Genomic DNA, 27,209 nt, shown 5'->3' on the forward strand with positions numbered 1-27,209 from the left:
AGTAACACAGTTAAACTGACTATAACCAGAGAGCAGGAACATTCTGCTCTGGATAATACAGTAACACAGTGTAAATGACTATATCCTGAGACCAGGAACATTCTGCACTGGATAATACAGTAACACAGTGTAACTGACTATAACTAGAGAGCAAGAACATTCTGCACTGGATAATACAGTAACACAATGTAACTGACTATAACCAGAGAGCAGGTACATTATGAACTGGATAATACAATAAGACAGTGTAACTCAGCTAACTATAACCAGGGAGCAGGAACATTCTGCACTGGATAATACAGTAACACAGTGTAACTGACTATAACCAGAGAGCAGGAACATTCTGCACTGGATAATACAGTAACAAAATGTAACTGACTATAACCAGAGAGCAGGAACATTCTGAACTGGATAATATAATAAGACAGTGTAACTGAGCTGACTATAACCAGAGAGCAGGAACATCCTGCACTGGATAATACAGTAACACAGTGTAACTGACTATAACCAGAGAGCAGAAACATCCTGCACTGGATAATACAGTAACACAGTGTAACTGACTATAACCTGAGAGCAGGAACATTCTGCACTGGATAATACAGTAACACAGTGTAATAGAATATAACCAGAGAGCAGGAACATTCTGCACTGGATAATACAGTAACACAGTGTAACTGACTATAACCTGTGAGCAGGAACATTCTGCACTGGATAATACAGTAACACAGTTTAATAGACTATAACCAGAGAGCAGGAACATTCTGCACTGGATAATACAGTAACACAGTGTAACTGACTATAACCAGAGAGCAGGGACATTCTGCACTGGATAATACAGTAACACAGTGTAACTGACTATAACCAGAGAGCAGGAACATTCTGCACTGGATAATACAGTAACACAGTTTAACTGAGCTGACTATAATCAGAGAGCAGGAACATTCTGCATGGATAATACAGTGACACAGTGTAACTGACTATAACCAGAGAGCAGGAGCATTCTGCACTGTATAATATAGTAACACAATGTAACTCATCTGACTATAACCAGAGAGCAGGAACATTCTGCACTGGATAATACAGTAACACAGTTTAACTGAGCTGACTATAATCAGAGAGCAGGAACATTCTGCATGGATAATACAGTGACACAGTGTAACTGGCTATAACCAGAGAGCAGGAGCATTCTGCACTGTATAATATAGTAACACAATGTAACTCATCTGACTATAACCAGAGAGCAGGAACATTCTGCACTGGATAATACAGTAAGACAGTGTAACTGATCTGACTATAACCAGAGAGCAGACTCATTCTGCACTGGATAATACAGTAACACAGTGTAACTGACTATAACCTGAGAGCAGGAACATTCTGCACTGGATAATACAGTAACACAGTGTAACTGACTATAACCAGAGACCAGGAACATTTTGCACTGGATAATACAGTAACAAAGTGTAGCTAACTGTAACCAGAGAGCAAGAACATTCTGCACTGGATAATACAGTAACACAGTTTAACTGACTATAACCAGAGAGCAGGAACATTCTGCACTGGATAATACAGTAACACAGTTTAACTGACTATAACCAGAGAGCAGGAACATTCTGCACTGGATAATACAGTAACACAGTGTAAATGACTGTAACCAGAGACCAGGAACATTCTGCACTGGATAATACAGTAACACAGTGTAACTGACTATAACCAGAGAGCAGGAACATTCTGCACTGGTTAATACAGTAACACAATGTAACTGACTATAACCAGAGAGCAGGAACATTCTGAACTGGATAATACAGTAACACAGTTTAACTGACTATAACCAGAGAGCAGGAACATTCTGCATGGATAATACAGTGACACAGTGTAACTGACTATAACCAGAGAGCAGGAGCATTCTGCACTGTATAATATAGTAACACAATGTAACTCATCTGACTATAACCAGAGAGCAGGAACATTCTGCACTGGATAATACAGTAACACAGTTTAACTGAGCTGACTATAATCAGAGAGCAGGAACATTCTGCATGGATAATACAGTGACACAGTGTAGCTAACTATAACCAGAGAGCAGGATCATTCTGCACTGGATAATACAGTAACACAGTTAAACTGACTATAACCAGAGAGCAGGAACATTCTGCTCTGGATAATACAGTAACACAGTGTAAATGACTATATCCAGAGACCAGGAACATTCTGCACTGGATAATACAGTAACACAGTGTAACTGACTATAACTAGAGAGCAGGAACATTCTGCACTGGATAATACAGTAACACAATGTAACTGACTATAACCAGAGAGCAGGAACATTATGAACTGGATAATACAATAAGACAGTGTAACTCAGCTAACTATAACCAGGGAGCAGGAACATTCTACACTGGATAATACAGTAACACAGTGTAACTGACTATAACCAGAGAGCAGGAACATTCTGCACTGGATAATACAGTAACACAATGTAACTGACTATAACCAGAGAGCAGGAACATTCTGAACTGGATAATATAATAAGACAGTGTAACTCAGCTAACTATAACCAGGGAGCAGGAACATCCTGCACTGGATAATACAGTAACACAGTGTAACTGACTATAACCAGAGAGCAGGAACATTCTGCACTGGATAATACAGTAACACAGTGTAACTGACTATAACCAGAGAGCAGGAACATTCTGCACTGGATAATACAGTAACACAGTGTAATAGACTATAACCAGAGAGCAGGAACATTCTGCACTGGATAATACAGTAACACAGTGTAACTGAGCTGACTATAACCAGAGAGCAGGAACATCCTGCACTGGATAATACAGTAACACAGTGTAACTGACTATAACCAGAGAGCAGAAACATCCTACACTGGATAATACAGTAACACAGTGTAACTGACTATAACCTGAGAGCAGGAACATTCTGCACTGGATAATACAGTAACACAGTGTAATAGAATATAACCAGAGAGCAGGAACATTCTGCACTGGATAATAAAGTAACACAGTGTAACTGACTTTAACCAGAGAGCAGGGACATTCTGCACTGGATAATACAGTAACACAGTGTAACTGACTATAACCAGAGAGCAGGAACATTCTGCACTGGATAATACAGTAACACAGTTTAACTGAGCTGACTATAATCAGAGAGCAGGAACATTCTGCATGGATAATACAGTGACACAGTGTAACTGACTATAACCAGAGAGCAGGAGCATTCTGCACTGTATAATATAGTAACACAATGTAACTCATCTGACTATAACCAGAGAGCAGGAACATTCTGCACTGGATAATACAGTAACACAGTATAACTGAGCTAACTATAACACAAGAGCAGGAATACTATGCACTGGATAATACAGTAACACAGTGTAACTGACTATAACCAGAGAGCAGGAACATCATGCACTGGATAATACAGTAACACAGTGTAACTGATCTGACTATAACTAGAGAACAGGAACCTTCTGCACTGGATAATACAATAACAGTGTAACTGATCTGACTATAACTAGAGAACAGGAACATTCTGCACTGGATAATACAGTAACACAGTGTAGCTAACTATAACCAGAGAGCAGGAACATTCTGCACTGGATAATACAGTAATACAGTTTAACTGACTATAACCAGAGAGCAGGAACATTCTGCACTGGATAATACAGTAACACAGTTTAACTGACTATAACCAGAGAGCAGGAACATTCTGCACTGGATAATACAGTAACATAGTGTAAATGACTGTAACCAGAGACCAGGAACATTCTACACTTGATAATACAGTAACACAGTGTAACTGACTATAACCAGAGAGCAGGAACATTCTGCACTGGATAATACAGTAACACAATGTAACTGACTATAACCAGAGAGCAGGAACATTCTGCACTGGATAATACAGTAACACAATGTAACTGACTATAACCAGAGAGCACGAACATTCTGAACTGGATAATACAGTAACACAGTGTAGCTAATTATAACCAGAGAGCAGGATCATTCTGCACTGAATAATACAGTAACACAGTTAAACTGACTATAACCAGAGAGCAGGAACATTCTGCTCTGGATAATACAGTAACACAGTGTAAATGACTATAACCAGAGACCAGGAACATTCTGCACTGGATAATACAGTAACACAGTGTAACTGACTATAACTAGAGAGCAGGAACATTCTGCACTGGATAATACAGTAACACAATGTAACTGACTATAACCAGAGAGCAGGAACATTCTGAACTGGATAATACAATAAGACAGTGTAACTCAGCTAACTATAACCAGGGAGCAGGAACATTCTGCACTGGATAATACAGTAACACAGTGTAACTGACTATAACCAGAGAGCAGGAACATTCTGCATTGGATAATACAGTAACACAATGTAACTGACTATAACCAGAGAGCAGAAACATTTTGAACTGGATAATACAGTAACACAGTTTAACTGACTATAACCAGAGAGCAGGAACATTCTGCACTGGATAATACAGTAACACAATGTAACTGACTATAACCAGAGAGCAGGAACATTCTGCACTGGATAATACAGTAACACAGTTTAACTGACTGACTATAACCAGTGAGCAGGAACATTCTGCACTGGATAATACAGTAACACAGTGTAAATGACTGTAACCAGAGACCAGGAACATTCTGCACTGGATAATACAGTAACACAGTGTAACTGACTATAACCAGAGAGCAGGAACATTCTGAACTGGATAATACAGTAACACAGTTTAACTGACTATAACCAGAGAGCAGGAACATTCTGAACTGGATAATACAGTAACACAGTTTAACTGACTATAACCAGAGAGCAGGAACATTCTGCACTGGATAATACAGTAACACAGTGTAAATGACTGTAACCAGAGAACAGGAACATTCTGCACTGGATAATACAGTAACACAGTGTAACTGATCTGACTATAACCAGAGAGCAGGAACATTCTGCACTGGATAATACAGTAACACAGTGTAACTGACTATAACCAGAGAGCAGGAACATTCTGCACTGGATAATACAGTAACACAGTGTAACTGACTATAACCAGAGAGCAAGAACATTCTGCACTGGATAATACAGTAACACAGTGTAACTGATATGACTATAACCAGAGAGCAGGAACATCCTGCACTGGATAATGCAGTAACACAGTGTAACTGACTATAACCAGAGAGCAGGAATATTCTGCACTGGATAATACAGTAACACAGTGTAGCTAACTATAACCAGAGAGCAGGAACATCCTGCACTGGATAATACAGTAACACAGTGTAACTGACTATAACCAGAGAGCAGGAACATTCTGCACTGGATAATACAGTGACACAGTGTAACTGTATATAAGCAGAGAGCAAAAACATTCTGCACTGGATAATACAGTAACACAGTGTAGCTAACTATAACCAGAGAGCAGGAGCATCATGCACTAGATAATACAGTATCAGAGTGTAACTGACTATAACCAGAAAGCAGGAACATTCTGCACTAAATAATACAATAACACAGTGTAACTGACTATAACCAGAGAGCAGATACATTCTTCACTGGATAATACAGTAACACAGTGTAGCTGATCTGACTATAACCAGAGAGCAGGAACATTTTGCACTGGATAATACAATAACACACTACACATATTACTGCTACATAAGGTGCTATAGGCACACACTACACACTGCATATTACTGCTACATAAGGTGCTATATACACACACTACACACTACATATTACTGCTACATAAGGTGCTATAGGCACACACTACACACTGCATATTACTGCTAAATAAGGTGTTATAGGCACACTCTACACCCTGCATATTATTGCTACATAAGGTATTATAGGCAAACACTAAACATTGCATATTACTGCTACACTGTTTTACTGTATTATCTAGTGCAGAATGTTCCTGCTCTCTGGTTATAGCCAGTTACACTGTATTACTGTATTATCCAGTGCAGGATGTTCCTGCTCTGTGGTTATAGTCAGTTACACTGTGTTACTGTATTATCCAGTTCAGAATGTTCCTACTCTCTGGTTACAGTCAGTAACACTGTGTTACTGTATTATCCAGTGCAGAATGTTCCTGCTCTCAGGTTATAGTCAGATCAGTTACACTGTGTTACTGTATTACACAGTGCAGAATGTTCCTGCTGTCTGATTATAGTCAGTTACACTGTGTTACTGTATTATCCAGTGCAGAATGTCCCTGCTCTCTGGTTAAAGTCAGCTTAGTTACACTGTGTTACTGTATTATCCAGTACAGAATGTCCCTGCTCTCTGGTTATAGTCAGTTACACCGTGTTACTGTATTACCCAGTGCAGAATGATCCTGCTCTCTGGTTATAGTCAGATCAGTTACACTGTGTTACTGTATTATCCAGTGCAGGATGTTCCTGCTCTCTAGTTATAGTCAGATCAGTTACACTGTGTTACTGTATTATCCAGTGCAGAATGTCCCTGCTCTCTGGTTATAGTCAGTTACACTGTGTTACTGTATTACCCAGTGCAGAATGATCCTGCTCTCTGGTTATAGTCAGTTACACTGTGTTACTGTATTATCCAGTGCAGAATGTTCATTCTCTCTGGCTATACTCAGTTACACTGTGTTACTGTATTACCCAGTGCAAAATGTTCCTGCTCTCTGGTTATAGTCAGATCAGTTACTGCTACATAAGATGTTATAGGCACACACTACACACTGCATATTACTGCTACATAAGGTGCTATAGGCACGCACTACACACTGCATATTACTGCTACATAAGGTGCTATAGGCACACACTAAACATTGCATATTACTGCTACACTGTTTTACTGTATTATCCAGTGCAGAATGTTCCTGCTCTCTGGTTATAGCCAGTTACACTGTATTACTGTATTATCCAGTGCAGGATGTTCCTGCTCTCTGGCTATAGTCAGTTACACTGTGTTACTGTATTATCCAGTGCAGGATGTTCCTGCTCTCTGGTTATAGTCAGTTACACTGTGTTACTGTATTATCCAGTGCAGAATGTTCCTGCTCTCTGGTTATAGTCAGTTACACTGTGTTACTGTATTATCCAGTGCAGAATGTTCCTTCTCTCTGGCTATAGTCAGTTACACTGTGTTACTGTATTATCCAGTGCAGAATGTTCCTTCTCTCTGGTTATAGTCAGCTACACTGTGTTACTGTATTATCCAGTGCAGAATGTTCCTGGTCTCTGGTTATAGTCAGTTACACTGTGTTACTGTATTATCCAGTGCAGAATGTTCCTTCTCTCTGGCTATAGTTAGTTACACTGTGTTACTGTATTATTCAGTGCAGAATGTTCCTGATCTCTGGTTATAGTCAGTTACATTGTGTATTATCCAGTGCAGAATGTTCCTGCTCTCTGGTTATAGTCAGTTACACTGTGTTACTGTATTATCCAGTGCAGAATGTTCCTTCTCTCTGGCTATAGTCAGTTACACTGTGTTACTGTATTACCCAGTGCAGAATGTTCCTGCTCTCTGGCTATAGTCAGTTACACTGTGTTACTGTATTACCCAGTGCAGAATGTTCCTGCTCTCTGGTTATAGTCAGTTACACCGTGTTACTGTATTATCCATTGCAGGATGTTCCTGCTCTCTGGTTATAGTCAGTTACACTGTGTTACTGTATTATCTAGTGCAGAATGTTCCTGCTCTCTGGTTATAGTCAGTTACACTTTGTTACTGTATTACCCAGTGCAGAATGTTCCTGCTCTCTGGCTATAGTCAGTTACACTGTGTTACTGTATTACCCAGTGCAGAATGTTCCTGCTCTCTTGTTATAGTCAGTTACACTGTGTTACTGTATTATCCAGTGCAGAATGTTCCTGCTTTCTGGCTATAGTTAGCTACACTGTATTACTGTATTATCCAGTGCAGAATGATCCTGGTCTCTGGTTATAGTCAGTTACACTGTGTTACTGTATTATCCAATGCAGAATGTTCCTTCTCTCTGGCTATAGTTAGTTACACTGTGTTACTGTATTATTCAGTGCAGAATGTTCCTGATCTCTGGTTATAGTCAGTTACATTGTGTATTATCCAGTGCAGAATGTTCCTTCTCTCTGGCTATAGTCAGTTACACTGTGTTACTGTATTACCCAGTGCAGAATGTTCCTGCTCTCTGGCTATAGTCAGTTACACTGTGTTACTGTATTACCCAGTGCAGAATGTTCCTGCTCTCTGGTTATAGTCAGTTACACTGTGTTACTGTATTATCCATTGCAGGATGTTCCTGCTCTCTGGTTATAGTCAGTTACACTGTGTTACTGTATTATCCAGTGCAGGATGTTCCTGCTCTCTGGTTATAGTCAGTTACACTTTGTTACTGTATTACCCAGTGCAGAATGTTCCTGCTCTCTGGCTATAGTCAGTTACACTGTGTTACTGTATTACCCAGTGCAGAATGTTCCTGCTCTCTGGTTATAGTCAGTTACACTGTGTTACTGTATTATCCATTGCAGGATGTTCCTGCTCTCTGGTTATAGTCAGTTACACTGTGTTACTGTATTATCCAGTGCAGAATGTTCCTGCTTTCTGGCTATAGTCAGTTACATTGTATTATATCCAGTGCAGAATCATCCTGCTCTCTGGTTATAGTCAGTTACACTTTGTTACTGTATTACCCAGTGCAGAATGTCTCTGCTCGCTGGTTATAGTCAGTTACACTGTGTTACTGTATTATCCAGTGCAGAATGTTCCTGTTCTCTGGTTATAGTCATATCAGTTACACTGTGTTACTGTATTACCCAGTGCAGTATGTTCCTGTTCTCTGGTTATAGTCAGATCAGTTACACTGTGTTACTGTATTACCCAGTGCAGAATGTCCCTGCTCTCTGGTTATAGTCAGTTACACTGTGTTACTGTATTATCCAGTGCAGAATGTTCCTGCTCTCTGGTTATAGTTAGATCAGTTACACTGTGTTACTGTATTATCCAGTGCAGAATGTTCCTGCTCTCTGGTTATAGTCATATCAGTTACACTGTGTTACTGTATTACCCAGTGCAGTATGTTCCTGTTCTCTGGTTATAGTCAGATCAGTTAAACTGTGTTACTGTATTACCCAGTGCAGAATGTCCCTGCTCTCTGGTTATAGTCAGTTACACCGTGTTACTGTATTATCCAGTGCAGAATGTTCCTGCTCTCTGGTTATAGTTAGATCAGTTACACTGTGTTACTGTATTATCCAGTGCAGAATGTTCCTGCTCTCTGGTTATAGTCAGATCAGTTACACTGTGTCACTGTATTATCCAGTGCAGAATGTTCTTGCTCTCTGGTTATAGTCAGTTACACTGTGTTACTGTATTATCCAGTGCAGAATGTCCCTGCTCTCTGGTTATAGTCAGTTACACTGTGTTACTGTATTATCCAGTGCAGGATGTTCCTGCTCTCTGATTATAGTCAGTTACACTGTGTTACTGTATTATCCAGTGCAGAATGTCCCTGCTCTCTGGTTATAGTCAGTTACACTGTGTTACTGTATTATCCAGTGCAGGATGTTCCTGCTCTCTGATTATAGTCAGTTACACTGTGTTACTGTATTATCCAGTGCAGAATGTTCCTGCTCTCTGGTTATAGTCAGTTACACTGTGTTACTGTATTATCCAGTGCAGTATGTTACTGCTCTCTGGTTATAGTCAGTTACACTGTGTCACTGTATTATCCAGTGCAGGATGTTACTGCTTTCTGGTTATAGTCAGTTACACTGTGTTACTGTATTATCCAGTGCAGGATGTTCCTGCTCTCTGGTTATAGTCAGTTACACTGTGTTACTGTATTATCCAGTGCAGTATGTTACTGCTCTCTGGTTATAGTCAGTTACACTGTGTCACTGTATTATCCAGTGCAGAATGTTCCTGCTCTCTGGTTATAGTCAGTTACACTGTGTTACTGTATTATCCAGTGCAGAATGTTCCTGTTCTCTGGTGATAGTCAGTTACACTTTGTTACTGTATTACCCAGTGCAGAATGTTCCTGCTTTCAGGTTATAGTCAGTTACACTTAGTTACTGTATAACTCAGTGCAGTTTTGATTTACACAACAGGTTTATTAATCTCAGTTACATTCTCTTTTCTCTACTTCAGGTCCAAGTCGGAGATTTAAACGGGTTGTGGATACTATTCAGACTCAGCTTCTGAGCTCACATGAGCAGCCGTCTGTACTGCAGCTTTCAGGTGAGAGTCATGTGGTTGTTGGCAGATGCCAGGGAGGTATATACTCTAAATGCACAAAACTGTGTACACTGTACTGTCTAATCATGTTACCTCCAACTGCACACAATAATGCTAAACCGTGCAGCAATGTTCACCTGCTACCTGCAATAAGCACAGTGTATCATCATTGAACACATAATTGTTACCAGTCCATAAAGAGATGCATACACATACAGCCTTTAGCAATTTACATATAGGGAACAATAAGCACACACTACACATATTACTGCTACATAAGGTGATATTGGCACACACTACACACTGCATATTACTGCTACATAAGGTGTTATAGGCACACACTACACACTGCATATTACTGCTACATAAGGTGCTATAGGCACACACTACACACTGCATATTACTGCTACATAAGGTGTTATAGGCACACACTACACACTGCATATTACTGCTACAAAAGGTGCTATAGGCACACACTACACACTGCATATCACTGCTACATAAGGTGTTATAGGCACACACTACTCACTGCATATTACTGCTACATAAGGTGTTATAGGCACACTCTGCACACTGCATATTACTGCTACATAAGGTGCTATAGGCACACACTACACAATGCAGATTACTGCTACATAAGGTGTTATAGCCACACACTACACACAGCATATTACTGCTACATAAGGTGCTATAGGCACACTCTGCACACTGCATATCACTGCTACATAAGGTGTTATAGGCACACACTACACACTGCATATTACTGCTACATAAGGTGTTATAGGCACACACTACACAATGCAGATTACTGCTACATAAGGTGCTATAGGCACACACTACACACTGCATATTACTGCTACATAAGGTGCTATAGGCACACACTACACACAGCATATTACTGTTACATAAGATGTAACAGGCCATCACTACACACACTATAGACCTCACATCATATTACTGCTACATAAGGTGTTATAGGCACACACTACACACTGCATATTACTGCTACATAAGGTGCTATAGGCACACACTAACCACTGTATATTACTGCTACATAAGGTTCTATAGGCACACACTACACACTGCATATTACTGCTACATAAGGTGCTATTGGCACACACTACAAACTGCATATTACTGCTACATAATATAGGCACACACTACACACTGCATATTACTGCTACATAAGGTGTTATAGGCACACACTGCATATTATTGTTACATAAGTTGTTATAGGCACACACTACACACTGCATATTACTGCTACATAATGTGCTATAGGCACACACTACACACTGCATATTACTGCTACATAAGGTGCTATAGGCACACACTACACACTGCATATTACTGCTACATAAGGTGTTATAGGCACACACTATACACTGCATATTACTGCTACGTAAGGTGTTATAGGCACACACTATACACTGCATATTACTGCTACATAAGGTGCTATAGGCACACACTACACACTGCATATTACTGCTACATAAGGTGTTATAGGCACACACTACGCACTGCATATTACTGCTACATAAGGTGCTATAGGCACACACTACACACTGCATATTACTGCTACGTAAGGTGTTATAGGCACACACTATACACTGCATATTACTGCTACATAAGTTGTTATAGGCACACACTACACACTGCATATTACTGCTACATAAGGTGCTATAGGCACACATTACACACTGCATATTACTGCTACATAAGGTGTTATAGGCACACACTACACACTGCATATTACTGCTACATAAGTTGTTATAGCACACACTACACACTGCATATTACTGCTACATAATGTGCTATAGGCACACACTACACACTGTATATTACTGCTACATAAGGTGTTATAGGCACACACTACACACTGCATATTACTGCTACATAAGGTGTTATAGGCACACACTACACACTGCATATTACTGCTACATAAGGTGTTATAGGCACACACTACACACTGCATATTTCTGCTACATAAGGTGCTATAGGCACACACTACACACTGCATATTACTGCTACATAATGTGCTATAGGCACACACTATACACTGCATATTACTGCTACATAAGGTGCTATAGGCACACACTACACACTACATATTACTGCTACATAAGGTGCTATAGGCACACACTGCATATTACTGCTACATAAGGTGTTATAGGCACACACTACACATATTACTGCTGCATAAGGTGTTATAGGCACACACTGCACCCTGCATATTACTGCTACATAAGGTGTTATAGGCACACACTACACACAGCATATTACTGCTACATAAGGTGCTATAGGCACACTCTGCACACTACATATTGCTGCTACATAAGGTGTTATAGGCACACACTACACACTGCATATTACTGCTACATAAGGTGTTATAGGCACACACTACACACTGCATATTACTGCTACATAAGGTGTTATAGGCACACACTACACACTGATTATTACTGCTACATAAGGTGCTAAAGGCACACACTACACACTACATATTACTGCTACATAAGGTGCTATAGGCACACACTATACACTGCATATTACTGCTACATAAGGTGCTATAGGCACACACTACATACTGCATATTACTGCTACATAAGGTGTTATAGGCACACACTACACATATTACTGCTACATAAGGTGTTATAGGCACACACTACACCCTGCATATTACTGCTACATAAGGTGCTATAGGCACACACTGCACACTACATATTACTGCTACATAAGGTGCTATAGGCACACAGCATACACTACACATATTACTGCTACATAAGGTGTTATAGGCACACACTACACACTGCATATTTCTGCTACATAAGTTACTATAGGCACACACTACACACTGTATATTACTGCTACATAAGGTGTTATAGGCACACACTACACACTGTATATTACTGCTACATAAGGTGCTATAGGCACACACTACACACTGTATATTACTGCTACATAAGGTGTTATAGGCACACACTAACCACTGTATATTACTGCTACATAAGGTGCTATAGGCACACACTACACACTGCATATTACTGCTACATAAGTTGTTATAGGCACACACTACACACTGCATATTACTGCTACATAAGGTGCTATAGGCACACACTACACAACACTGCATATTACTGCTACATAAGGTGTTATAGGCACACACTACACACTGCATATTACTGCTACCTAAGGTGTTATAGGCACACACTACACACTGCATATTACTGCTACGTAAGGTGTTATAGGAACACACTACACACTGCATATTACTGCTACGTAAGGTGTTATAGGCACACACTACACACTGCATATTACTGCTACATAAGGTGCTATAGGCACACACTACACACTGCATATTACTGCTCCATAAGGTGTTATAGGTACACACTGTATATTACTGCTACATAAGGTGTTATAGGCACACACTACACACTGCATATTACTGCTACATAAGGTGTTATAGGAACACACTAAACACTGCATATTACTGCTACATAAGGTGTTATAGCCACACACTACACACTGCATATTACTGCTACATAAGGTGTTATAGGCACACACTACACACTGCATATTACTGCTACGTAAGGTGTTATAGGCAAACACTACACACTGCATATTACTGCTACATAAGGTGTTACAGGCACACACTACACACTGTATATTACTGGTACATAAGGTGCTATAGGCACACACTATACACTACATATTACTGCTACATAAGGTGCTAAAGCCACACACTACACACTGCATGTTACTGCTACTTTAGATGTTATAGGCACACTCTACACACTGCATATTACTGCTACATAAGGTGCTATAGCCACACACTACACACAGCATATTACTGTTACATAATGTGTAACAGGCCGTCACTACACACACTCTAGACCTCACATCATATTACTGCTACATAAGGTGTTATAGGCACACACTACACACTACATATTACTGCTACATAAGGTGCTATAGGCACACACTACACACTACATATTACTGCTACGTAAGGTGTTATAGGCACACACTACACACTGCATATCACTGCTACATAAGGTGTTATTGGCACACACTACACACTGCATATTACTGCTACATAAGGTGTTATTGGCACACACTACACACTGCATATTACTGCTACATAAGGTGTTATAGGAACACACTACACACTGCATATTACTGCTACGTAAGGTGTTATAGGCACACACTACACACTGTATATTACTGCTACATAAGGTGTTTTAGGCACACACTACACACTGCATATTACTGCTACGTAAGGTGTTATAGGCACACACTACACACTGTATATTACTGCTACATAAGGTGTTATAGGCACACACTACACACTGCATATTATTGCTACATAAGGTGTTATAGGAACACACTACACACTGCATATTACTGCTACATAAGGTGTTATAGGCACGCACTACACACTGCATATTACTGCTACATAAGGTGCTATAGGCACACACTACATACTGTATATTATTGCTACATAAGGTGCTATAGGCACACACTATGCACTGCATATTACTGCTACATAAGGTGTTATAGGCACACACTACACACTGCATATTACTGCTACATAAGGTGTTATAGGCACACAGTACACACTGCCTATTACTGTTACATAAGGTGCTATAGGCACACACTGCACACTACATATTACTGTTACATAAGGTGTTATAGGCACACACTACACACTGTATATTACTGCTACATAAGGTGATATTGGCACACACTACACACTGCATATTACTGCTACATAAGGTGTTATAGGCACACACTACACACTGCATATTACTGCTACATAAGGTGTTATAGGCACACACTACTCACTGCATATTACTGCTACATAAGGTGCTATAGGCACACACTACACACTACATATTACTGCTACATAAGGTGCTATAAGCACACACTACACACTACATATTACTGCTACATAAGGTGTTATAGGCACACACTACACACTGCATATTACTGCTACATAAGGTGTTATAGGCACACAATACACACTGCATATCACTGCTACATTAGGTGTTATAGGCACACACTACACACTGCATATTACTGCTACATAAGGTGCTATAGGCACACACTACACACTGCATATTACTGCTACATAAGGTGTTATAGGCACACACTACACACTGCATATCACTGCTACATAAGGTGTTATAGGCACACACTACACACTGCATATTACTGCTACATAAGGTGCTATAGGCACACACTACACACTGCATATTACTGCTACATAATTTGTTATAGGCACACACTACACACTGCATATTACTGCTACATAAGGTGTTATAGGCACACACTACACACTGCATATTACTGCTATATAAGGTGTTATAAGCACTCACTACACACTGCATATTACTGCTACATAAGGTGTTATAGGCACACACTACACACTGCATATTACTGCTACATAAGGTGTTATAGGCACACACTACACACTGCATATTACTGCTACATAAGGTGTTATAGGCACACACTACACACTGCATATTACTGCTACATAAGGTGTTATAGGCACACACTACACACTGCATATTACTGCTACATAAGGTGTTATAGGCACACACTACACACTACATATTACTGCTACATAAGGTGTTATAGGCACACACTACATACTGCATATTACTGCTACATAAGGTGTTATAGGTACACACTGCACACTGCATATTACTGCTACATAAGGTGTTATAGGTACACACTGCATATCACTGCTACATAAGGTGTTATAGGCACACACTACACAATGCATATTACTGCTACATAAGGTGTTATAGGAACACACTACACACTGCATATTACTGCTACATAAGGTGTTATAGGCACACACTACACACTGCATATTACTGCTACTTTAGAGGTTATAGGCACACTCTACACACTGCGTATTGCTGCTACATAAGGTGCTATAGCCACACACTACACACAGCATATTGCTGTTACATAAGGTGTAACAGGCTGTCACTACACACACTATATGAGATAAACTAAAGCGCCACTAGAGGCCAGGTCTGAATGATCCGGTCGCTGGATATATGAGCAACAATTGATTAAAATTAAAAATTATGTAGTTTTATTTACATATAGATTACAAACAGCATGGATCCAATTAAAGTAATTTACAACGTTTGTATCCAATAACAATATATTATTAAAATCCAATAACAGTACATTAATGAAAAGACATAAAATTAAAACAATTGATAAGCAGTAATGCGTACAAATAGTTTTGCTGGAATAACTGGAAGTAAACCCACTTGATTCCTGATAACAGTTGGTATAAACAGGTGTGGATGATAAAGGGTTACTTGGAAACCTTTCTTATGCCTTGCAAATAATATCTTACTATAGATGATTAAAGAGCAAAATGTGCAAATGTAAACCCTACGTGCTATTGTGGTGTAGGGTGCTTAAAGGTCGTGCCTAAATGTGAGAAAAAAACCCTAAAAATGGGTAGCTATATCTATGTATTTATCACAAATTGGAACAATTTAAAGATAGTTTCCTATTGTGTGATACAGTCAGGCACGATATGGAAAGTTGTGGAGGATGCACTAACTTTGTGTTTACCACAGACTATCAACAGGCGAATATAGTTGTCCCTAAGGGCATAAATAAAAAACCAGTGAGATTGTAAAAAGCGTGAATAATAAGCACGTAACCCTTATATATATCCAAGTAACCCTTTATCATCCACACCTGTTTATACCAACTGTTATCAGGAATCAAGTGGGTTAACTTCCAGTTATTCCAGCAAAACTATTTGTACGCATTACTGCTTATCAATTGTTTTAATTTTATGTATTTTCATTAATGTACTGTTATTGGATTTTAATAATATATTGTTATTGGATACAAACGTTGTAAATTATTTTAATTTTAATTTTTTAAACATTGTACATGGATCCATGCTGTTTGTTATCTATATGTAAATAAAACTACATAATTTTTAATTTTAATCAATTGTTGCTCATATATCTTATATACCTTATACCGGATCATTCAGACCTGGCCTCTAGTGGCGCTTTGGTTTATCTCATATTTTGCAATCACTCTTTAGACACTAGGGCCTAGATTTGGAGTTTGGCGGTAGCCGTGAAAACCAACGTTAGAGGCTCCTAACGCTGGTTTTAGGCTACCGCCGGTATTTGGAGTCATTCAAAAAAGGGTCTAACGCTCACTTTGCAGCCACGACTTTTCCATACCGCAGATCCCCTTACGTCAATTGCGTATCCTATCTTTTCAATGGGATCTTTCTAACTCCGGTATTTAGAGTCGTGTCTGAAGTGAGCGTTAGAAATCTAACGACAAAACTCCAGACGCAGAAAAAAGTCAGTAGTTAAGAGCTTTCTGGGCTAACGCCGGTTTATAAAGCTCTTAACTACTGTGCTCTAAAGTACACTAACACCCATAAACTACCTATGTACCCCTAAACCGAGGTCCCCCCACATCGCCGCCACTCGATTAAATTTTTTTAACCCCTAATCTGCCGACCGCCACCTACGTTATACTTATGTACCCCTAATCTGCTGCCCCTAACACCGCCGACCCCTATATTATATTTATTAACCCCTAACCTGCCCCCCACAACGTCGCAGCCAGCTACCTACAATAATTAACCCCTAATCTGCCGACCGCAAAGAGCCACCACCTATATTATAGCTATGTACCCCTAATCTGCTGCCCCTAACACCGCCGACCCCTATATTATATTTATTAACCCCTAATCTGCCCCCCTCAACGTCGCATCCACCTGCCTACACTTATTAACCCCATATCTGCCGAGCGGACCGCACCGCTACTATAATAAAGTTATTAACCCCTAATAATAGCCTCACTAACCCTATAATAAATAGTATTAACCCCTAATCTGCCCTCCCTAACATCGCCGACACCTAACTTCAATTATTAACACCGCTATTCTAATAAATGTATTAACCCCTAAAGCTAAGTCTAACCCTAACACTAACACCCCCCTAAATTAAATATAATTTTAATCTTACGAAATTTATTAACTCTTATTAAATAAATTATTCCTATTTAAAGCTAAATACTTACCTGTAAAATAAATCCTAATATAGCTACAATATAAATTATATTTATATTATAGCTATTTTAGGATTAATATTTATTTTACAGGTAACTTTGTATTTATTTTAACCAGGTACAATAGCTATTAAATAGTTAAGAACTATTTAATAGCTAAAATAGTTAAAATAATTACAAATTTACCTGTAAAATAAATCCTAACCGAAGTTACAATTAAACCTAACACTACACTATCAATAAATTAATTAAATAAAATACCTATAATTATCTACAATTAAACCTAACACTACACTATCAATAAATAAATTAAATACAATTCCTACAAATAAATACAATGAAATAAACTAACTAAAGTACAAAAAATAAAAAAGAACTAAGTTACAAAAAATATAAAAATATTTACAAACATTAGAAATATATTACAACAATTTTAAACTAATTACACCTACTCTAAGCCCCCTAATAAAATAACAAAGCCCCCCAAAATAAAAAAATGCCCTACCCTATTCTAAATTACTAAAGTTCAAAGCTCTTTTACCTTACCAGCCCTGAACAGGGCCCTTTGCGGGGCATGCCCCAAGAAGTTCAGCTCTTTTGCCTGTAAAAAAAAACATACAATACCCCCCCCCAACATTACAACCCACCACCCACATACCCCTAATCTAACCCAAACCCCCCTTAAATAAACCTAACACTAAGCCCCTGAAGATCTCCCTACCTTGAGTCGTCTTCACCCAGCCGAGCCAAATTCTTCATCCAAGCGGAGCAAGAAGAGGTCCTCCATCCGGTAGAAGTCTTCATCCAAGCGGGGCAGAAGAGGTCTTCCATCCAATTGAAGTCTTCATCCAAGAGGCATCTTCTATCGTCATCCATCCGGAGCGGAGCGGCAGCATCCTGAAGACCTCCGACGCGGAACATCCATCCTGGCCGACGACTGAACGACGAATGACGGTTCCTTTAAATGACATCATCCAAGATGGCATCCCTCGAATTCCGATTGGCTGATAGGATTCTATCAGCCAATCGGAATTAAGGTAGGAATATTCTGATTGGCTGATGGAATCAGCCAATCAGAATCAAGTTTAATCCGATTGGCTGATCCAATCAGCCAATCAGATTGAGCTTGCATTCTAATGGATGTTCCGCGTCGGAGGTCTTCAGGATGCTGCCGCTCCGCTCCGGATGGATGACGATAGAAGATGCCTCTTGGATGAAGACTTCAATCGGATGGAAGACATCTTCTGCCCCGCTTGGATGAAGACTTCTACCGGATGGAGGACCTCTTCTTGCTCCGCTTGGATGAAGAATTTGGCTCGGCTGGGTGAAGACGACTCAAGGTAGGGAGATCTTCAGGGGCTTAGTGTTAGGTTTATTTAAGGGGGGTTTGGGTTAGATTAGGGGTATGTGGGTGGTGGGTTGTAATGTTGGGGGGGGGGTATTGTATGTTTTTTTTTACAGGCAAAAGAGCTGAACTTCTTGGGGAATGCCCCGCAAAGGGCCCTGTTCAGGGCTGGTAAGGTAAAAGAGCTTTGAACTTTAGTAATTTAGAATAGGGTAGGGCATTTTTTTTATTTTGGGGGGCTTTGTTATTTTATTAGGGGGCTTAGAGTAGGTGTAATTAGTTTATAATTGTTGTAATATATTTCTAATGTTTGTAAATATTTTTATATTTTTTGTAACTTAGTTCTTTTTTATTTTTTGTACTTTAGTTAGTTTATTTCATTGTATTTATTTGTAGGAATTGTATTTAATTTATTTATTGATAGTGTAGTGTTAGGTTTAATTGTAGATAATTATAGGTATTTTATTTAATTAATTTATTGATAGTGTAGTGTTAGGTTTAATTGTAACTTCGGTTAGGATTTATTTTACAGGTAAATTTGTAATTATTTTAACTATTTTAGCTATTAAATAGTTCTTAACTATTTAATAGCTATTGTACCTGGTTAAAATAAATACAAAGTTACCTGTAAAATAAATATTAATCCTAAAATAGCTATAATATAAATATAATTTATATTGTAGCTATATTAGGATTTATTTTACAGGTAAGTATTTAGCTTTAAATAGGAATAATTTATTTAATAAGAGTTAATAAATTTCGTTAGATTAAAATTATATTTAATTTAGGGGGGTGTTAGTGTTAGGGTTAGACTTAGCTTTAGGGGTTAATACATTTATTAGAATAGTGGTGAGCTCCAGTCGGCAGATTAGGGGTTAATAATTGAAGTTAGGTGTCGGCGATGTTAGGGAGGGCAGATTAGGGGTTAATACTATTTATTATAGGGTTAGTGAGGCGGATTAGGGGTTAATAACTTTATTATAGTAGCGGTGCGGTCCGCTCGGCAGATTAGGGGTTAATAAGTGTAGGCAGGTGGATGCGACGTTGAGGGGGGCAGATTAGGGGTTAATAAATATAATATAGGGGTCGGCGGTGTTAGGGGCAGCAGATTAGGGGTACATAGCTATAATGTAAGTAGCGACGGTTTACGGAGCGGCAGATTAGGGGTTAATAATAATATGCAGGGGTCAGCGATAGCGGGGGCGGCAGAATAGGGGTTAATAAGTGTAAGGTTAGGGGTGTTTAGACTCGGGGTACATGTTAGAGTGTTAGGTGCAGACGTAGGAAGTGTTTCCCCATAGGAAACAATGGGGCTGCGTTAGGAGCTGAACGCGGCTTTTTTGCAGGTGTTAGGTTTTTTTTGAGCTCAAACAACCCCATTGTTTCCTATGGGGGAATCGTGCACGAGCACATTTTTGAGGCTGGCCGCGTCCGTAAGCAACTCTGGTATCGAGAGTTGAAGTTGCGTTAAATATGCTCTACGCTCCTTTTTTGGAGCCTAACGCAGCCATTCTGTGGACTCTCAATACCAGAGTTATTTTAAAGGTGCGGCCAGAAAAAAGCCAGCGTTAGATACGCGGGTCGTTACCGACAAAACTCTAAATCTAGCCGTCGGAGTCTGTATACCAGAGCAAAGGTCTCAACCAGTAGGCGCTAAGTGTATTTTTCTATTATTCACTACACACACTATACACCACACAGCATATTACTGCTACGTAAGGTGTAACCGGCCGTCACTACACACACTATACACCACACAGGATGCCACCGCTCTGTACAATGCAATAAGCTTCCTGACCACAGTGTTTCTTTTTTAAGACACGATGAGTCCACGGATCATCGTAATTACTAATGGGATATTCACCTCCTGGTCAGCAGGAGGAGGCAAAGAGCACCACAGCAGAGCTGTTAAATAGCTCCTCCCTTCCCTCCCTCTCCAGTCATTCTCTTTGCCTACGTTAGTGATAGGAAGAGGTAAAGTGAGCTCTTAGATTAGATTCTTCAATCAAGAGTTTATTATTTTTAAAGTAGTGCAAGATTGTGCTGCTTTGTCCTAGGGTGTAGCCGAAGTCCATATCAGTCTTTTCAGTAGAGCTTTTGGTGGCTTTAGAGCAATGGGAACTTGTGGAACATAATTCTCACTGTGCCTCCCATATATCTGCTGCCCTATATGTCTTAGTCTGAGGTGATGGATTACTCAGCATGCCTTTTTTTTCAACAAGTCAATAGGAGGGAGAGGACCTCTTAAACCTGTGATCTGCCTAGCTGTCAGGCAGACGTTAAAGGGACACTGAACCCAAATTTTTTCTTTCGTGATTCAGACAGAGCATGCAATTTTAAGCAACTTTCTAATTTACTCATATTATCAATTTTTCTTCATTATCTTGCTATCTTTATTTGAAAAAGAAGGCATCTAAGCTTTTTGTTTGGTTCAGCACTCTGGATAGCACTTTTTATTGGTGGATGAATTTATCCACCAATCAGCAAGAACAACCCAGGTTGTTCACCAAAAATGGGCCGGCATCTAAACTTAAATTCTTGCATTTCAAATAAAGATACCAAGAGAATGAAGAAAATTTGATAATAGGAGTAAATTAGAAAGTTGCTTAAAATGCCATGCTCTATCTGAATCACAAAAGGAAAAAAAATGGGTTCAGTGTCCCTTTAAGGTAAGTGCTGCTTATTTGTTTTCTGGGGGACCCAGGAAAGGGCTAGCACTTTATTCCCATTTTGACATATTTTTTTAACTCTCCTGGTTCAGGAGATTTAATGACAGTTGTGGTTTATTTCAAATAAACTTTTGCTCAGATGGTTTTATTTTATTTTCCACCATATTCGTCCTCTTACTTTCAGTTTAGGACGTTTCTGTGTCCGTTACTTCTCTTCACGCCCACAATGGGCGGGGCTTCCGACTCACGCCATTTTAAACAAAAAAGGTTGCGCAGCAGTCGGGCAGTTATCCTCCTACATTAAGAAAGTGAGGCACTCTTAACAGCGTGTAGAAGCGCATGATTCTACAATAAGGACATGCGTTTCTAACACCGGTTGGAGATTTGTTTTTTCCTGCTTCTCTGTAGCGCATTACGGACTGAAATAGATTGCGCTGTCGCTTTTTTCATTCCAGTCATTGCTGGTCAGATAGGAGCACCTCAGTACAGCGTATGAAAGGTGCAGGGGTGCTTTTATTTTTATAAACAGTTTTCTTGAGGTAAAAAGTTTACTTTTGATGTAACGTTTTAGCTTGTCATTGCACAAAGCAAAGCAGTTGCCTCTTTGTATTTAAAGTGACAGTACCGTTTTTGTTAACATTCATTTTATTGTTTACAAGGCTAAATTTTGTTTAAGAATGGATCAAGAAACCTTTCAATATGTTTCTTGCTCATTGTGTTTGGAAGCAAATGTAGAACCACCAATCCCTTTGTGTCCTACATGCAAAAGTTTTCTAAGGCCAATGTTGCATCAGAGTCAATTAATGAGGGTCAAGTTATGCCGCAGCTTTCTCCCCAAACGTCCCAAAATGTACTACCCTTACAAGCAGTGCCTGCACCTGTACTACCCTTACAAGCAGTGCCCTGCACCTGTACAACCCTTACAAGCAGTGCCCTGCACCTGTACTACCCTTACAAGCAGTGCCCTGCACCTGTACAACCCTTACAAGCAGTGCCCCCTGCACCTGTACTACCCTTACAAGCAGTGCCCTGCACCTGTACTACCCTTACAAGCTGTGCCCTGCACCTGTACTACCCTTACAAGCTGTGCCCTGCACCTGTACTACCCTTACAAGCTGTGCCCTGCACCTGTACTACCCTTACAAGCTGTGCCCTGCACCTGTACTACCCTTACAAGCTGTGCCCTGCACCTGTACTACCCTTACAAGCTGTGCCCTGCACCTGTACTACCCTTACAAGCTGTGCCCAGCACCTGTACTACCCTTACAAGCAGTGCCCTGCACCTGTACTACCCTTACAAGCTGTGCCCTGCACCTGTACTACCCTTACAAGCTGTGCCCTGCACCTGTACTACCCTCACAAGCTGTGCCCTGCACCTGTACTACCCTTACAAGCTGTGCCCTGCACCTGTACTACCCTTACAAGCAGTGCCCTGCACCTCTGCTCTAGCACCCGCTGGCGTTACTTTAAAAGACATAGCTTCCCTTATGTCTTCTACAATTTCTGATGCATTCTCTGCCTTTCCAATGTTACAAAAGCGTTAGAGAAAGGCCAGACATTCAATCAGTTCTGACGCCATTGTGGCTATTCCTGAGTTTCCCCTCCAAGGACAGGAGGAGGATCCTATGGCAGTATCTGAGGGAGAAATTTCAGATTCAGAATGTACTTTACCTCTGACGGATTCAGAGGTTGTCTCTTTTAGATTTAAACTATTTGCAATTGGTTGATTAAACAAGTGTGCACTAATTGTTCTATCTCACATGCAGTGCCCTGCGGTTCCTTGATATTTCCATCTGGAATTGCGGCACAAGGCATTGTTTCCTTAATGTCACGACGATGTCTATGGACAGCAATTTTGACATGCTAATTTGCTTGTTTCTGCGCACAGAAATAAGAAATTACTTTTAAAATTTAAAGAGACAGTAATGTTTTTTATCTGTTCATTTTTATTAAAATAATTTCAACTGTTTTAGGGCTGCAACAACTAATCGGCAAGATTGATCATAAAAATAGTTGTCAAAGAATCTCATTATCAATTAGGGTGGTCAGCGATTAGTTGGTTAATTGCACAGCACCAGCTGCTTCAATCCGATGAACTCCTGCACATGGTATTGTGCAAACATTTTTATTTATTATTTTTTTTTCTATCCGATTAATCGGATGATTATTGTTCGATTAATCGGATAGAAAAACGATTAAAAAAATAAATAAATTCAATTTTTTTTGCACAATCTTGCACAAGTTGCAGTAGATCATCAGATTAAAGCAGCTGGTACTGTGCAACTGACCAACTAATCGCTGACCACCTAATTGATAATGAGATTTGTTGACAGCTATTTTTATGATCAAACTTACCGATTAGTTGTTGCAGCCCTAAACTGTTTATTTGTTTAATTCATCCTTTGTGATAGGATGGAACCAGAGCACACAAAAAATAGTTACTTTTTAAATTTAAAGAGACAGTAACGTTTTTTATGTGTCAATTTTTATTAAAAAATTTCACTCTCTTTTTTTGAACCTACTCCTTCTCAGGCGTTTGCTGTTTAGGAGTCTGTTGACAATGGTCAATCTATGCCACAAATTTCTCCTATAGTGGCCCACATGCAGTGCTCTGCACTTCCTCTCACACTCCACCCGGAGTTACTCTGTATTTCATGCATTATATGTTTTTCCCACGTGGTAGAAAACATTACTAGAGGAATTATTTTCAATCATTTAGGGTAATTGATTCAGTAGTTGCTATTCTGAATGGTTCTTCCCTGTTAACTGAAAGAGAATTCTCAGACTCAGATGAATAATATCTTTATTTGATCCTCATGTTGTTTTAATTTCAGTTTTTTTAGCTTGAACACCTCCATTTGTTACTTTAGGAGGTTTTAGCTACCCTGGGCGACTCCGACACTACCGGTGTAATCTATCCTAGTGCGTCCAGTAAGTTATAAGGAATGGAAGAGACCGCATTCCCTGTATTTAAAAACATGTTCCCTATAGCCGACTTAGCTAAGGAGCCTGGGCAAATATTACCTAGGGTGGAAGAAGTTGTTTCCAGCTTAGCTAAGAGAACTACTATACCCTTAGAGGATAGTTGGGTTTTCAAAGGTCCTATGGACACAAATTAAAAAAAGGGATGTACACCAGGGCGTACAATGGCAACCAGCTGTGTACTTTGCTACCGTCAGAAACTTCCCTAGATAAAATCTAGGATAGGTTTAAAGCAAATTGGCTAATTCCTTTATTTCGAATTCTTCCCTTCAAGTTATCAAACTGGGAGCATAGGTTTCAGGTTTCTCTGTTCCAGCTCACAGAGCCTTATGGTTAGAGCCTTGTTCTACGGATGTATGCTCTAAGTCTAAACCTTTAGCGATTCCGTACAAGGGGAAGACCTTGTTGGGACCTGGCTTGACAGAAATAATCTCTTTTGAAATTTAAAGAATTTCAACAACAACAACAACAAAAAAATCCAATTAGCCTGCTGTTTGTTGAATCAAACAGCATGAAGGAAATGCCACCGATCCGGGACCGGATCTTGTAGGGGGCGGATTTTCCTTCTTCGTTCAGACTTGGGTTTGAGATGTTGAGGATCCCTGGGTAATAGAAATAGTGTCCCAGGGATACAAATTAGAGTTAAAAAGTTTTTCCTCCCAGAGGCAGGTTTCTGCTTTCAAGATTATCTACAGATCAGACAAAAGAATAGGCGTTCTTACACTGCGTAGGAGACCTCTCAGACCTGGGAGTGATTGTTCCAGTTCCAATACAGGTACAGGGTCTGGGTTTTTTATCCCAATCAGTGTGGTTCCCAAAAGAGAGGGAACCTTCAGACCACTTTTTAGATTTCAAGAGTCTAAACAAATTTCTTAGTGTACAGTCCTTTAAGATGGAAACTATTTGTTCCATTCTTCCCTTGATCCAAGAGGGTCAATTTATGACAACAGTTAAAGGACGCGTACCTTCATGTGCCATTTACAAGAATCGATACTTTTCTTGTCCTTCAGTCCACTCCTCGGCCTTCAGTGGCTCAGTGCATGGAGGTAATCGGGCTGATGGTGGCGGCAGTGGACATCATCCCTTTTGCTCGGTTCCACCTCAGACCTCTGCAGTTAAGCAAGCTTAGGCAATGGAATGGAGATTATACAGATTTGTCTCCTCGAATACTACTGGAGCAGGAGACAAGGGATTCTCTTCAATGGTGGTTGTCTCTGGATCATCTCTCCCAGGGAACCTGCTTTTCTCAGACCATCTTGGGTGATTGTGACAACAGACGCCAGCCTTCTAGGGGAGCAGTCTGGAACTCCCTAAAGGTTCAGGGGTTTGGACTCAGCCAGAGTCTGTTCTTCCTATACACATTCTGGGACTGAAAGCGATCTACAATTTTCTTCTGGCCTGGCCTCAGTTAGCCTCGGTCCAGTTTATCAGGTTCCAGTCAGACAAAATAACGTAAGTGGCTTACATCAATCATCTGGGAGGAAAGAATAAAATAATTCAGTGGGCGGAGGCCTATTCTTGCTGCCTGTCGGCGATCCACACCCCAGGGGTGGACAACTGGGAGGCAGATTTCCTGAGCAGGCAGAACTTTCATCCTTTCCATCCCATCCGGGGGGGGTGGGAACTCCATCCGGAAGTGTTCTCCAGCTATTTCCTTCGTTTGCTTTTCTTCCTCGGGTCATTGCTCGAATCAAACAGGAGAGGGCATCAGTGATCCACATAGCACTGGCTTAGCCTCGTAGGATTTGGTATGCAGATCTGGTGGACTTGTCATCTCTGTCACCTTGGAGACTTCCGTTGAGGAAGGACCTTCTAGTTCAAGGGCCCCTCCTTTACCAAAATCTGAAGCTGACTGCTTGGAGATTGAACGTTTCATATTATCCAAGCTGGGTTTTTCTGCCTCAGTCTTTGAGACCATGATT

At 40.0% G+C, this 27,209-nt stretch overlaps 1 protein-coding gene across 1 annotated transcript in view; it reads left to right on the forward strand.

Moving 5' to 3' along the window:
- Positions 1 to 27,209, forward strand: part of BRSK2 (BR serine/threonine kinase 2) — a 474,882-nt gene that overhangs the window by 423,528 nt on the left and 24,145 nt on the right. Inside the window, exon 18 of the mRNA XM_053720479.1 lies at positions 10,123 to 10,212. Coding sequence (XP_053576454.1) covers positions 10,123 to 10,212 — 90 coding nt within the window. The remainder of the gene's footprint in view (positions 1 to 10,122; positions 10,213 to 27,209) is intronic.

The sequence above is a fragment of the Bombina bombina genome, chromosome 7, assembly GCF_027579735.1.
Source record: "Bombina bombina isolate aBomBom1 chromosome 7, aBomBom1.pri, whole genome shotgun sequence".
Lineage (NCBI taxonomy): Eukaryota > Metazoa > Chordata > Amphibia > Anura > Bombinatoridae > Bombina > Bombina bombina.